Source organism: Herpailurus yagouaroundi, unplaced genomic scaffold, assembly GCF_014898765.1.
Source record: "Herpailurus yagouaroundi ecotype Mexico unplaced genomic scaffold, PumYag 67440, whole genome shotgun sequence".
NCBI lineage: Eukaryota > Metazoa > Chordata > Mammalia > Carnivora > Felidae > Herpailurus > Herpailurus yagouaroundi.
Genome location: NW_024420251.1, coordinates 289792 through 305647, shown reverse-complemented (window position 1 = coordinate 305647; position 15856 = coordinate 289792). Strand labels below are relative to the sequence as shown.

The 15856-nt window shown below is 46.6% G+C and overlaps 1 protein-coding gene across 1 annotated transcript in view; it reads left to right on the top strand.

The window, feature by feature from the left end:
• The window catches only part of FATE1 (fetal and adult testis expressed 1), a 25256-nt gene extending 10977 nt beyond the window's left edge, over positions 1–14279 (top strand). The window contains exons 2-6 of the mRNA XM_040467337.1: positions 6923–7252; positions 8267–8394; positions 12375–12481; positions 12889–12967; positions 13713–14279. Of these exons, the coding sequence (XP_040323271.1) occupies positions 7147–7252; positions 8267–8394; positions 12375–12481; positions 12889–12967; positions 13713–13844 (552 nt within the window). The 5' untranslated portion in view covers positions 6923–7146 and the 3' untranslated portion in view covers positions 13845–14279. The remainder of the gene's footprint in view (positions 1–6922; positions 7253–8266; positions 8395–12374; positions 12482–12888; positions 12968–13712) is intronic.
• Positions 14280–15856: the final 1577 nt, after the last annotated feature.

Sequence of the window (15856 nt, the reverse complement as noted above, 5' to 3'; positions counted from 1 at the left end):
CCGCCCACTGATTTGCTAACTGGCAACTCTCAGGTCCTGGCCAAGTGGGGTTCTAGTATTCCATCTGCCAGGAGCTGAGTGCTTCATATTCCATGTCTCCTAACTTGCCTTTTCCTGACAGGACACTGAGGCACATTGCTACCAAGTGAGGAGCTAGGACTCCAACTGCAAGGAGTTGTGGGGAGAGGACAGTTGGACTGCAGAGCCTGGTCTCTGGTCCACCCCATCGTCTGTGGTCTGTGCCCTTTGTGTGAGGACCTGCCTGCTGACTCTGTCTTTAGAGAGTGAAGGGCAGGTCAATGTGGGATGGGGCTAGAGGATGCTTGCTGAGGCTCTCTTGTGCCAGTTCCTCCCTGGGACCTTGTTCTGTTCTACCAACGACCCTGGATCACCAGTCTGAAGACATAGGTTTGCATCTAAGTCCTGCCACTGAATTGCTAAGTGGCAATTGCATTGAACTCAGCTTGTCCATCTGTAAAATGGTAGATACTGGGAGGAGTATCTGCTTGTCTGAAAAAACATGTAGTTTCTCAGGAGTATGTTTCTCATCTTGGTTTTCTCCTCTCCTCCACCTCTTTCTCTAGCTTGGAGGGGAGGCTGCTGCTTATGCTTTTGAGCTGGTCAGTGTCTGAGACTTTGTACCATTTTTCCACCTCTCCATTATTGTTGTCCATTTTCCGTTGGCCTCTGATCCTCCTGAATTTCACATACACATGACATTTCAGTTATTGCACATGGAAACAATTGAAAGCAGATGCATTTAAATCTGAGGAGTCACCTTGCAGGAAAGGCTGCATGCAAGGCCACGAGCTTTGCGAAGTCACCTTGTCTGACCCCTTTTCTGGGGATCTGGAAAGAGGTCCTTTCCAACCCCTCCAAAGGGTCCCTGTACATGGGGCAAAGGTGACTGCTTGGCAGACTACTAACCCCCCACATCCAAGTTTCCAAATCTGCTGCCAGCTCTCGGGGCAAGGGATTCTTAAGCCAGCAGAGAGACAGGGAGAAGGAAGGAGCAGCAGCAGAGACAGCCGCTGGCAACACAAGGAGCCAGGGGGCAAGCTTCCCAGTCTTTTTGCTCTTTGGTACTACTCTGTCCCACGTGCACAGGTAGTTCCGAGTTCCCTTTCATCAGTCAGCTTGCTCCAGCAGGGAAAACCTCAGGGGCCGCAGAGAGGACTGTAACTGCTGAGACGCAGGCTTATCAGCCTGGGATATGGCTCTGTTTAAGTGTCTTTAACCCACTTCTGCTGGGGCTGCTCCCTCCAGACTGGACAGAGTTTGGGGGACATGGCCAGCATTTCCACCCAGTCCAAGTCCTCTCAGGAAGTAGTGAGCTGTCCTGGAGGTGTGCAGAGGCTGTCAGTGCTGTGGACAACGGTCAGCCTCTTCCTCTTAGGTTGGCAGAGCTTGAGGGAGCACCCACCACACTTCCAAGAAAGCAGAGTGTGTTAAGATTAAGGGCAGGACTGTCACAAAAATAAGCCCCTGCTACTGTCCCCACAGACACATGGACTTCCTGCCTGTCTGCTTGTTTCTATCTGCCTTCTAAGAATGAGCTCCATGAGGGTAAGAAATTTGTCCCTAGTCTCAGGGCCTGGCACCCAGTCACTCTTGATTCAAGACAGTCACACAAAATGAGAGGAGCCCACATTTGGAAATCAAAGTGCTTCCAGTAACCTCCTGCTAGTGGCCATGTCCTTCTGGGTGGAATGAGTCCTAAGAGCTGATCCACGTGTTCCTGCCACTTCTTTTCCTCTCTCTGCTTGTGAGGTGGCCCTCATTCCCTGGGCTAGCTACAGTCCCTGCAGTTTGCCTCTCTATCCTTCCAGTCTGTTTAAGGAATGCAGGAACAGCTGCAAGGCTCTGCTAGTTCCCCTTCCCTTTCCCTTCGGGTTGGGGAGGGCCCTGGGGGCCCAGGGATGACATCAGTGCCAGCTGCTTCCAGGAGCAGGAAGGAGAATTGTTTACAGGTTCGTAACATTCATTAGCAAGTGGAGAGGAAGCTCCCAGATGCATAGGATCTGGGTTTGCAGCCCAAGTCAGGATTGTCAGCTTGGACTTGGTACTATAGCTATCGGAAACTGAGCTCTGAGCAGAGCTGGGAGGCAGCAGACCATTGCACTCATTGGCTTTGAATGGTTTTTTTCATAAAACCCCAATATAACAAAGTGATAAAAGCAGAGCTGCTCCATGTGAAGAGAGGCTAGAGTCTGCCTTGAAGCCCAGGTACTCCCAACACACCCCCCTGAAACTATGAAACAGTTTAAAACTGGGTTTTAGCCCAATATTCCATGGAAGAGTGGGAGACAAAGACTCAGAGCATGGGAAACAACTTGCTAAGATGCCCCAGTGTCAGAGCTAAGATCACTCCCAAGTGTACTGACCCTGGGCCTGGGTTCCTGCTACCCTTCACTGTTGCTTGCAAGGGAGGTGGAAGCAGGCAGCACACAGGACTTCCAGACCCTCCGCTTTTTGGGAAATTGTCATGGGCACACCTTGCTGAACTGTTGGAAGAGGCCGGTGGTTGGAATGCACTGGTGGGGGCAGGTGGTGAGGCAGGCACAGAGACAGACACAAGACAAGGGCAGACAGGCCTGAATTAGACACCTGCTCTGTGTGCGTGTGTGTTGGGGGCGGGGGGCTGGATGCCCTCTATATTTCAGCACAAACTTGGATGCAATTAACTGAATTTGTTTGGCTCCCAGTGGAGGCTCTGTGCTCATGATCACCTTTAGGGAAAACTATGATATGTTTTCTTTGGAGATGCTTAGCTTGAAGGGAGGGGGAGATTTCATCCCCATCCATTTTGTTAATAAAGCAGCTCTTATTTTAATAAAGATCCAAGCCCTCCAGCAGACAGGAAAGAAATACAGAAGATCAATAAACATATGAGAAATTGCTCCAGTTTATTCATAATTAAAGCAATATAAATTAAAGCAACAATGAGATAGATATCATTTTCTACCCATCATAATGATGCATTTTAGAAAGTTTCATAATATCTTGTGTTGACAAGGCCATGAAGAAACCGGAACTTTCTTCTCTGTACTGAGGTCCTACTTGGTGCAGTCTCATAGGATGGGCCTTGACAATATTGGTTGATATTAGTAAACATGTCAACACGCATACCCTAGAAGCCCACAATTCCACTTCTAGGCACCTGCTCTACAAAAAAGATTTACACATGTCTGCAAAGTGGCATGTCCAGGAATGATCACTGTTTATTGTGTATAAAGGTGAAGTGAGAAGCTCTAGACACCCAAAATGTCCATGAGCAGGTCAATAAGCAGGGGCTCAGCTGTGCAGCAATAGCTGTGTTTAAGAGACGTGAGGGAGATTTGTTTTGACAGGGGCGAGCTCCAAGGCACACTATGCACTTAAAAAGCAAATTGCATATTTCTCAATAAAAATGAGGAAAAATTCCATGAAACCCTTAAATAAAGAGAGAGAAAGAGTGATAGACAAGAATCCCCTGGACTTTCCTTCGTGTAAATGTGTACATGTATGGTTACACATTTCTGTATGTTTTTCTTTTAAGCTTTTATAAGGGCTTTCCTACTATGTGTCATGTACCTACAAAAAAAACTGCAGAACTGCATATACCTCAAATGTATGATCTCATTTGTTTAAAACACTGCAAACATATATACACGTCTTAGCCAGATATTCTCTAGACCCGTCCTTCCCCTTTCCAAAGGCATCTGTCTAATTTCCGAGGTGGATAGAGCTTTGGGCTCTCTGGTCTTCTTCTCTGGGACCCTTTCACTACACTCTAGGTCTCTGTGACCCACCAGCTACACGAGCCATGAACCATCTCCCTGGCCCCGATAAGGCTTGGAATGTACTCTACGGATGCTCTAGGCCTTCAGACTCCCAAGGTTGGCACATTAGACGGTGGGGACTTTTCAGAGTGTTTAGACTCAGAGTTTGAGGCAATTTCAGAAGGAAATGATGATCTTGGATGGAAAAGTTAACATGCTAGAAAGTTATGCTAAGGGACAAGTCCAAAGTCACAACAAATTATTACCCCCACTGCCTAGCCATCTGTGGTGCCCATTCCAAGAGAGGTAGGCTCTTGGATCTCACTAAGATGGTGAGATGTCAAGGTTTCTGGGTGGCAATAGAAGTACAGGGATTGGGAAAGAATTCTGCCCACACTATTTGCATGACTTTAGGTGGTGGGTTCCTTTGCCACCAGGAGGCAGTGCCTCTGCACACACCTGGAACCAGTGCCTTAGTTCTCAAGAAGCCCCAACTGGTCAAGGCCAGTTGGCACTCAGAGACTAATCTGACCTGAGGCCAATAGTGCAAGGTTTTGTTAGTGTTCTCACAGTCCAGCCACTCTGTAAGGAGGGGATTAACTCTATTGTCCAGTGGGGAGACTGAGGCCCAAAGAAAAGGAAGACTTGCTCAAGGTCAAATCTTGAGATCATGGTGAGGATGGGCAGGGCATAGGTTTGCCAGATATAAAATAAAGGATACCCAGTCAAATGTGAATGCCAGATAAGCCACGAATAAATTTTTACTGTAAGTTTGTCTCAAATGTTGCACAGAGTGTACTTACACTAAAAATTATTTGTTTATTTATTTGAAATTCAGATTCAATTGGAATTCTACATTTGTGTTTTATCAGTCTGGCAACACTGGCCAGGCAGAAGCTCATGGTTCCTGCTTCCCAGGCTCCTGAGTCCCACAGAGCACACTTCTCTGCTCCTAAGGTGGCCTTCCAGAAAGTTCAGATTTCATTGCAGCTGCTCCACTCATCTGGGAAGGGCTTCTTCAGGGCCTTCAGGAATGCAGGAAGGACCCATGTCAGCTCTGCTCCAGAGAGCTTAGTCCCAGGGCTGGACAGATGGGGCCAGGGAAGGGGACAGGCAGCCCAGACCATGCCACCCTTTCCAAGCAAGTTCCGGCCCCTCCCTTTTCTCTCTTACCCTTTTCTTCCTCCCTTCTTCTTTCTCCCCCCTGCTTCCTCCTCTTCCTTCCACATGGCCCCAGCTGTGCTCAGTTCTTTTTACAAATAGCCTCCTCTTTGACAGGGACTCTAGGGCTACTTGCAAGAGCCAAGGTTCACCTTTTGTGGTTGTATCAGTAAGGGTTCTCCAGAGAAAAGGAACCAATAGGATATGTATGTATGTGTATGTATATGCATATGCATATGTGTATGTATATAGAGATTACTTTTAAGGAATTGGCTCCTGCCATTGTGGAACTAGCAAGGCCAAAATTTTCAGGGCAGGCCCACACAGCAGAATCTTAGGTAGGGAGAGATGGCTTAGTCTTTTTAAAAAACTTTTTTTTCAATTAGAGTATAGTTGACACAAAATGTTACATTAGTTTCAGATGTACAACATAGTGATTCAACAAGTTTATACTTTATGCTATTATCAGCAGAAATGTAGCTACCATCTGTCACCACACAATGCTATTACAGTACTGCTGACGATATTCTTCATGCCGTGCCTTTTATTCCCATGACTTACTCATTCCATAACTGGAAGCCTGTAAGCCACATCTTCTCTATTCAATATCCAATATTCCTATTGGTAGACACTTAAGTTGCTTCCATAATTTGGTTATTTTAAATAATGTTGCAATAAACATAGGGGTGCACATATATTTTCAAATTAGTATTTTCATTTTCTTTTTTTGTTGTTGTTGTTTGGTTTTATTTTCTCTGGGTAAGTACCCAGGATGGAATTATTGGATCATATGGTATTTCTATTTTTAACTTTGTTGAGGAAACTCAATTCTGTTTACATTTACCAATTTACATTCCCAGCAACAGTGCATGAGGGTTTCTTTTTCTCCACATCCTCACCAACACTTGCTATTTCTTGTCTTTTTAGTTCTATTCATCTGACAGGTGTGAGATGGTATCTCCTCTTGGTTTTGATTTACATTTCCCTGATTATCAGTGATGTTGAGCATCTTTTTATGTGTCTGTTAGCCATCTGTATGTCTTCTTTGGAAAAATGTCTATTCAAGTCCTCTGCCCCTTTTTTAATTGGATTTTTTAAGTGTTAAATTGTATAAGTTCTTTATATATTTTGGATATTCACCCCTTATCAGATACATCATTTGCAAATATTTTTTCCCATTCTGTTTTTGCCTTTCTGTTTTGCTGATGGCCTCCTTCACTGTGCCAAAGCTTTTTATTTTGATGTAGTCCCAGTAGCTTATGTTTCCTTTTGTTTCCTGATGCTACAGACTTGAGCAAAATTTCTTCTCCTCTGGGAAACCTCAGTATTTACTCTTCAGGCTTTTCAACTGATTAGCTGAGGCCCATTCACATTATCCAGGATTAGTAACATCCTTTACTTAAAGTTCACAGAATGTAGATGTTAACCACAACTACAAAATACCTTCACAGCAACAACTAGACTAGTGGTTGATGGAATAACTGAGAACTATAGACTACCCAAGTAAACAAGTAAACTTGACCTTCACGTGGTCTAATCAGTAGGAAAACTGAGGGAGAATTTGGACTTAGACCAGGGACTCCAGGGCCTGGGGATGGTAAGGCCTCCACTGGCTGCAAGCAGCTCCCTTCTTTCCTGCCTTCCCTCCCTTGGTTCTCATGGTTCCTGCTCAGGCTGACTGAGGGCATCAAAAGACCATCTCCCTTGCCTGGGAACTCCAGACTGTGGGAGACAGGATGTGCCCTGCAGAGAATGCCTATTGAAGGGTGTTGTGGCCTGGATTGCTAGCCAGAGCTGGGCTTTCAGAAGTCATGCGAGGCTTGGGATATAACCATGCTTTGGCTACTGACTGGCTCTGAGCTCCTGTGCCAGTACCTGCCTCTCTTTAGAAATGATGGATGGTGGCCTTTCAATGGGGCCAAATCAGGTGACCTGAGAGCCAGGGTAGTTCTCATAGGCAAAGCTTCTGACACTTATCTCTTCTCCCATGTTGCTTACAGAGTAGCAGGGGAGAAGGCTGTGGACCAGCCAACAAGATACAACAAGAACAGAATGTGCTGGGTGCAAGGCCTGAGCCCAGTGAGGGAGTCTGACTCCACCCCCATGCCCAGATATATCTGACTTGAGCTCCTACCTCTTGAAGAGTTGATTTTCCAAGTGCCTCTGCTGTGCCCTGCTTCCTGTGTATCCTTGGCCATAGTTTAAAAGTAAAAAACTGGCTGCAATGGCAGGAGGCCCCTATAGAATCAAGGAGGAGATGGAAACATCCATGGCTGAAGAGCTGGTTCCTGGAAGCTGTGTGCAAAGCCAAGAGCACCTAGTGATAGCAGGTGAGGAGCCCGTGAAATTTCCCTTTCCTTGGGTGTCTGCACCTGTGCCTTCGTGGTGGGGAAGGTGTGTGTATAGCTGGGCAGATTCATATATATGCATGTATGTGTTTGCATGTATGTGTGGCTGTGTGTGTGTCTGTGCCTTGGTGTGCATATACATGTATTTGTGGTTTGACTGACAGGGAAGCTGGGGGAAAGGAATTGATGATGTGAGCATTTTGCAGCCCATGAGAGAGTAGGATGGTACCAATATGTGTGGTCCAAGCTACCACTGTGTCTATGACAAAGCATCCGGAGGGCTCAATTTATAAGATTAATCAGATCAATTCTCTCTCCTAAACCTTCAATGCCTCTCCTCATTTAGAGTGAAATCCATACTCCTTTCTGTGATCTAGAAGAACTGATCAAGGTCGCCACCTCAACATATTTCATACTGTGGCATGGTGACCCACTGCAAACTGCATTTATTCTTGTCCTTATAACACGCCAAGGTTGGCTCTTCCTCATAGGCTTTGTGCTTTCTGTTCTCTGTGCCTGGGATACTCTCCCTAGATTTTCCATGACTGGGATCTTTTTTTTCTTTTTCAGGTCTCTGCTTCAATGTTGTTTCTCACTTTTCTAGAAGTAGCCCCTACCTTCTGTCATGTTGCTCTGTTTTTATCATTTTGGGAGAATGTATCCCTCATCTGAATCTACACTGACAGATTATTTTCTGTTTTGCCCCCTCACTCCCCCTGTGCACACACAGTCAGTTGATTGTTGTAATCCTGTCTCTTGGTCATTGCTCTCCCTCCAGTAACCTAGTCCAGAGCTTGGCCCTCAGTAAATACTTGCTGAACTTTTGAACAGATGAACAGATTGGGGCCTGAGATCTGCCAGTAGATAGCAGTGAATGAGTGTTGAATGATTCCTAAGAAGTTTGGGGACCCTGTCCTCTTTCTGGTGTGTCTTGTGCCCAGGAAGCCTTGGTACAGCCTCTATGGGTGTTCCTGGGACCTCTGTTCTTCTCCCTAGAAATGAAAGAGCATGGATCCCAGCCCTTGGGTGCCTCTCATTGGCGACAAAAATTGGATTCAAAGGCTGCTGACTCTGGTTCAGGCCAACCAGTTTGGAATAAGACTGCCACCCGGGCCAAGAAAATGGTACTGTATGGAGGCCTTGGCATGCAGTGACTGGGTTGGGGTTGGGAGTACTGGCTGTAGGGGCTGCAGCCTGACACTGGTAGGTTGAGTAGAGCCAGATGTTGACTTGGGGAGAGGGGAGGAAACTCCTGTGTGCCATTCGGGCAATGAAGGTTAGGGAGGTCCAGCGAGAGGTCAGGGCCATCCTTTGGTAGGCTGGGAGTTCAAACTTGGGAGTGCAGAACACCTGAATCACATATTACTTGGGGACTACATGTATACTTTACTCTGCAAGACTCTAGTGTATGTGAAATGAAACTTTCCTCTATAAATAAATAAATAAATTTCTATAGGTATTTTATACATTTCTCTATATAAATATATATTTTATAGAATCTATTATATTAAATATATATTTATATATTATTTATATTTATAATGCTATATATTTATATATTATTTATATTTATAATACTATATATATATATATATATATATATATATATAAAACATAACTCACGAGTGGTACAAAGTAAGGCAAGTGAGGTTCCTATGCTCCCTGGCTTTTAGGAAATCCAGTCAACTTGATACGACTATTTTGTGGCCAATCCTTTAAGCTACATTTAACGTGAGTTAAGGCATGTTCTAGAAAAAAAAAGGCAGCTATATTGTCACAAAAGATACTGGGAAAAAGCAGTCTGTTTGGAGAAGAGGGAGACCTGAATGTTCTAGGGAATATCTCATTCTGTAACCAGTCCTTGAAGTTATGTTCACTGGTGGGTGAGGGAAAGTTTTAGAAATGTGGTTGCTATGCTGTTGCAAAAGTTACTGGGAAAAGACAACCAAGCTGGAGAGTAGGGGAACTTGACTGTTGGAGGGAATCATGTGAGTCTCAAGTTCTGTAGCCAGTCCTTTAAAGCTGCTTTCACTGTGGGTGAGGTAAAGTTTTACTAAAATGTTTTTTATACTGTTGCAAAGATTACTGGGAAAAGGCAACCAGGTTAGAGAGGGAGGGAGACTCAATATTCTTGGAAGTCACCTGAGTCCCATTGTTCTGTAGCTAATCCTTTAAGCTACATTCACTCTGGGTGAGGGAATGTTCTAGAAAAAAAAATGGTGGCCATATTGTAAAGGGGACTGGAAAAAGGCAGCGATTTTGGAGAGGAGGATGACTTGATGATTCTAGGGAATCACTTGAGTCTGATAGTTCTGTAGTGGATTCTGTTAACCAGCTTACCATGGTTGTTACAGTGTTGCAGAGGTTAGTGGGGGTAAGGCAACAAGATTGGAGAGGAGGGAGGCCTCCCTGTTCTAGGGAATGAGTTAAAATAAAATGCCCAAATGATTCCACTGCCAAAGAATAAAGAGAAAAAGAGCTCCCAGAGAACTCCTGGGAATGAAAATAAGCCAGAAATATTGAATTGGCTTCTTTTGTCCAAAGGTAGAAGCCACATCAAGTTGTTCCATCAGGTCAGGCTCCAGCAAGCCACCCATGCCCCTGAGACTGAGGCAGAATGGGGTGGGCATGGGAGGGCAGTTGAGGCGGGGTATAAACTCTGGAGTAATTGGGGCGCCTGGGTGGCGCAGTCGGTTAAGCGTCCGACTTCAGCCAGGTCACGATCTCGCGGTCCGTGAGTTCGAGCCCCGCGTCAGGCTCTGGGCTGATGGCTCAGAGCCTGGAGCCTGTTTCCAATTCTGTGTCTCCCTCTCTCTCTGCCCCTCCCCCGTTCATGCTCTGTCTCTCTCTGTCCCAAAAGTAAATAAACGTTGAAAAAAAAATTTTTAAACTCTGGAGTAATTATAGTTACCTATTAGGACCGCAGGAGTACTTTAAAAAATCATATTGAATTTAGAAATTAGACATTTAGAATTAAGATTTATCAATTCTATTTATTATTTACTTTTGAGCAAAAGAAACAAAAATGAATGGAACTGTGCCCACTTCTGAGAGAACCACAACATGAAAAGATAAAAAAGTTAATAATACTGTTCTTCTGTTTTGGGGGTGAAAAGTAGTGTGCCTTGAAAATTACATGAAAATAAAAATAACACTTTTTGCAATAGTGGAAGCTATGACTTGTTGAAATTCACAGATTTCCTTAATCTCTATCAAACTGATATAAAATGTTATATTTTATAATGCATATAATTCTAAATGGGGAGTTTCCATAATTAAAAACAAAAAAGCAACAAGACAACTGTTTTTGAACAGTTAGGCCTTATGGTGAGCAACCCACAATAGGCTATCATCGACCTGCAGATGTTGTCACATTAATTCCTGTATATTTATGTGTTAAAAACAAACTATTTTATCTCAAACAAACAAATCCCAGCCACCAGATTCTCATCCTTATGTACCTACAAATCTCTCAAAAAAACTTTTTGTCCTTCTGACCCCAATCTGTAGGAAAATCAAGGGGATGGTGTGGAAATTATTCTAGGAGAAACTCTCAATCAAATTCCTTTTTATAGTCTTGGGATTTTCTTGACAATACTGTCACTTTTATGCTATTTTTGAGGTATCTCAAGAAGAAGATGAAGAGGAAAATCAAATAGTAGTATTACTGTCAAGTACGGTTCACACAGAAAAAGACATGCCAATATCTGTGTGCACTTCTGAGAATGACAAATTTTGCATTATTATAAAAAATGGAGTATGGAGGCCACTTGCAGTTTACTGTTGTTCTTAAGAACATAGGAGGGCTGCAGATATTTCTCAGGTGATAGGCAAGACTTGGTTGTCTATTTCTCATTAAGAGTGAGGCAAATAGAACCATAAAAAAAAAAAAAAGAGTGAGGCAAATACAGCCAACCCAGAACTCTGTGTTGGTGAGAACGGAGAGACATTAAGTTCTACTTTAGCAACATGGACTGTACAAAGGGCACTTGTAAATGCCAGAATGGAGAGGGCTCTGTTTTGTGGCACAACCACCCCTCTCCCCCATTCATTTAGCTCAAGTTTGGGCTTGGGGGGAACTGCCTGACTGACAGCCAGGTTGGGTGAGAGGGCTGGATGGCTGTTCCATTTACAGACCTTCAGCCAAGGCCCCTGTCCCTTCCATCCCCCGATGGATCCTTGAGACCACCCCAGTGTCCCTGCAGCTCCACATCTGGGTCCTCTCTGGCCACTGGCAGAAGGGGAATTCAGTGATCTACTGCTCCCCATTTGCTTCTGAGCCATAGGCCCACTTCCCTTGGTTTGCTCTCAACACCTTCTGAATGCTGCAGCTTTGCTGAGCTCTCTCACCACCTGTTGCCTCTCACATGACTGCTAGCATTTTTTTTTTCTTGCTAGCTCATCTTTTGTAATGAGCAAGCAGGAGGCTTTGCAGCCTCTGTGAGAATCCCAGCAGCTAGGCTTCAAGCATTAATTAGTTAATTCGGCCAGGAGCTGAGTGCTTCATATTCCATGCCTCCTAACTTGCCATTTCCTAACAGGACCACTGAGGCACATTGCTACTAAGTGAAGAACTCTTGGCCAGAGACATCCACTCCAGGGAGTGGTTAGCAGATGGATAAAAATGAAAGCCCCTGGAATGGTCATGCACACACAGAAAGAGGCTATTGTTTCCCAGTGGCTAGGGTTCTATCTTGAGCTCAGACACTTACTGTGTGTCCTTAGGAAGAAGTGCAGTCACTTGACAGGCCTCAATTTCCCCCCTTGGCTCTAAAATTGAGGTTTTCCATTCTCATCTTGGACTCATCTGATGTCTGTATGTGACAGTGCTGGCAGAGGATGGGGATCCCTGTCACTATTCTTCCTTCCCCACAGCCTGGATGGTCAGAAACTACTGAGGAACATGGTAGGTTGGAGTGGTGACAAATAGCCAACTTGTCGGATTCCCAGGCTCCTCTAGTGGTCTGAAGCTGCCAGCCTGTGATTTCAGAGGAACAGGTAGCATGTGACTCCTGATGGGTACACTATTGGTCCTGGGCACTGTGGAGCAGCTGCTCAGCTCGGACTGAGTAGGCTACCTTTGCTGACCATTCCTTTTCTTTAGGGGCCCCAGGTGTCAATACCCAGAGTGTTGAAAGAACCAGACCATGGTGATGCCAAACCCCGGGAGTATCCTGGTGGCTTCCAAAGCAGGAGATTCCATTATGAGCGGTAAGAAAGATCCCAGGGACCCTGCAGAAAGAAAGCTGGTGCTCTTTGGGCAGGAACCACAGTGGGCCACATGGACTGGCAAGCAGACTGACGAGGAGGGTATTGTGAGCAGCTGGCCATGCTTAGAATGTTGAAGCTCTGTTGCCTCCTTACCATAGCCCCTGAGCCTCCTAGCCTCTTGCCCATTCAGGGACTCCAAGCAACCTGAGGATTGGCTGGGCTGGTTCCCAGCCCTGAGGCCCCAGGACCTTCTTACCAGGGAAGGGAAGGACTCAAGGATGACTGAATCATTGTCTACAAGAGACCCTGCCTTTATCTGCTTGCCCTCATGGCCTTCCTGTGCTCCCTGCCAGGACTGGCCTGGGACCACCAGTAGCTCTGACCCTCTATCTTTTCTTGTTTCCCAGCAACCCAGAGGCGGATATGGTGGCAGAGATTGGCCTGGAAGAGCTAAATGAACTAGAGATGGAAGTTATGAGAAGGCAGGTGAGCATCTCCTATGCTCATGGTATCTTGGGGCAGGTGGGGCTCGACAACAATGACACCACCCTCTTTGAAGTCATCTTAGCCTCTAGCAGCAGAGTTGAGGTCATGCTCCCCTTCCTTTCCTCCCAGGCCTCAGGCCTCTAGTGACCCACCTTCATGGCAGCTTCAGCCCTGCCTCTCTTCCTGATATGTGGAAGGGAACAGTGGAAGCCAAAAGGAGGACCAAGAAGCAACAGAAAAAGCTATAAGTCTGTGCACAGAGAATGGTGATAAGAGGTCTGGGAAAAGAGTTGTCTTCTCAAGAAGAGAACACAGCAGCCCTGGACCCGGAGGGGCATCTACCTTGGTGGCTGTCTCTGGCCCCTGAGTGTCACCCATCTTGGAGTCCTCAGTCTGGTGCTGCTGATGCCCTCATGCCAGCCTGCCCCAAGAATGAAATGCCCTTCCTCACCTCCCCCAGCACAGTTGGGATAGGCTGGCTTCTTCTAGACAACTGGGTGAACACCCAATGAGTGGGCAAAGTGGCTGGTCCTATGAACACAAACAGCGTGGACATCTATCCCATGGGCCCAACCCAGCCCCCTGGTTTCAGTTGTTCTGTCTGCTTCTCACCCAGAGGCACTTTGGCCTACCAAAGGACATCAAATCCCCTTTCTGTACTAAGTTCATACTTTCCCTAGTAGTGAGCCAAGGGCTTCTCCAGAAGCCATTGGCTTGTCATTCATTAGCCTCTTGGTCTCTGCAGCTGCAAGTGATCACCTGCCGGCTGCAAGCCCTGGAGGAACAAGGTGCCACCTGGCGCCACAGGGAAACTCTGTTCTTCACCATGCTGGTGTCAGCCTGTGTCGTCAACCTGTGGCTGTGGATGCGCCAGTGATGCTTCCTTCTTCCTGAGACTTCTTCTCCTTCCTCTCCTTCCCTTTTCTCCCTGGGCCACCCTTGCCCATCCTCCTTCCATCTCCCAGCAGCTCTTAGCAGCATCAGGGCCATTTTCCATTCTGGTTACACCCCTGGCCTGGGGAGGCCCTGGCTGCTGGGAGGTAGAGGTCTGAATGGGCTGAGGCACAGCCACTTTGGAAGGTGAGGAGGGTGGCATGTGGCCCCCACAGTGGCAGGTGCTTCCTGCTTGTCCATCATGGCTCCATGGTGACCATCTCAGAGCTAAACCTTGCCTCTTTGCCCTAAGAGTCCCTTCTGTTCCATCCTCTGTGGCAGTGACTTGGCTGTCTGTGTCTTCCCAGTTTTCTCCCACATTGTGTATGGGACTCTGCATAGAGAACATGCTCAATAAAAGTTCACTGATAGCAGCAAACTCTGGTGTCTGAACTTCTTACATCCAGGATTCATGTGAGGACAGCAACTCTGAACAAAGTCACTGTTGCAGGGACTGGGATGATGCCACACCCAATAAGTCCTGGTTCCTTCCTCCCCTTCCTCCCCAAGCCTCCCTGCCCAGGTAGAGAGCCTGCTTAGGGACAGGGATTGGCAGAGTCCTTCCTGTTGGGTTTATGCCAGTGAGTGCTTGTGGGGAAGAAGTTCTGCAGCAGCTTGTATGGGTCAGGAATTGTAGGCACTCAATCAGAGGAAATCTCCTGGAAGGGACCAGAAACTTTTCTATTTTCCCAGGAGGAAATTGAGTCCTGCAGAGGGAGAACATGGTCCTGGGTCATCCAACAATACTGAGACAGGGTTAGGGCTAGAACGGGTTCTCCTGTGTCCCAGGCTAGGGCTCTGCCTGTCTCATATAGACTTGATGGGGACAAGGCCCCAACTCAACTCTAGAGGCTGGATGCAAGGCCACATGGAGGAATCTTGAACCTCTCTCCCCCATGTCCATGACCCCATGAAGCTCACCTCAAAGTGGATTGCTGGTAGGGCAGTAGGACTTGGCCTGGATGAATATAAAGGCAGTTGTGCTCAGCTCCAGGAGGCCTTGGGAAGAGCTTTTGCCCCTTTTCCTGGGACCAAGGGATAAATACATATGTTTTGGGGGGCCGGGACCCAGAAGCTACTCATCGGCTTTGGTGGCTAACTGGACTTTCCCCAGTCTTCCAAATCTGTCAAGGCTTCTCCATCTACAAAAGTAAGAGAGTATGTTAGTCATTAGACATAAAATAAACATGACTATATGTGTGTGTGAGAGAAAAGGGGGTGGGGGGCAGACAGAGAGAGAGACAGAGAGAGAGGAGGAGGATGAGAGATAATGGGAGAGGGATGGAAAGAAGGAGGGAATAAAAGAGAGAGACTTGAGTCATGAGCCTACTTTGCCCCTGCCCCACCCATCTCTGGTGCTCAGTGGTCCCCATAAAATGAGGGTATTCTTCTACTCTTGAGTCTCAGGAACCTCCTGTCAGCCCTGAGGGATACCATACATATGATCACTGGGGCCTGGGCCCTGCTGAAAGCGGAGACAAGAACACTTAATGAAGAAACAGTTGGGGGCTTCCCTCTTTGGTCTCAAAGTAGAGAGGGTAATGGGGTGCCAGAGGAAGTCCCTCGGTGAAATGGGGAGAGGGCTGCTGCTCTAGAGACAGATGCTTCTAGTTGGGAAATCCAAGAGGCCTGGGGAGAAGCTGAAGCCTCTGTGCCTCCTCCAAATGGGCCCTAGAGCACAAGAATCATCTGAAGGCTAAGAGTAAGGCTGGAGGACTTCTTTGCAGGCCACCCGTTCCCTCCCTACAGCCTCAGGCAGACCAGGCCCCAATGTATAGGGACTTATTAAGGGGAACAGCGACAAGGCCAAAGTTCCCACTGCATTTGAAGGCATGAAAGACCAGCCAAGCAGAGTGTAGAGGCCTGGAGTTAAGGATGCCATGAGGTCTCCCCTTGAGTGGCTCTTTGAAAGCCACCCCTTTCTTCTGTTCCAGCTGGCCATGCCAAAAGGCTCAG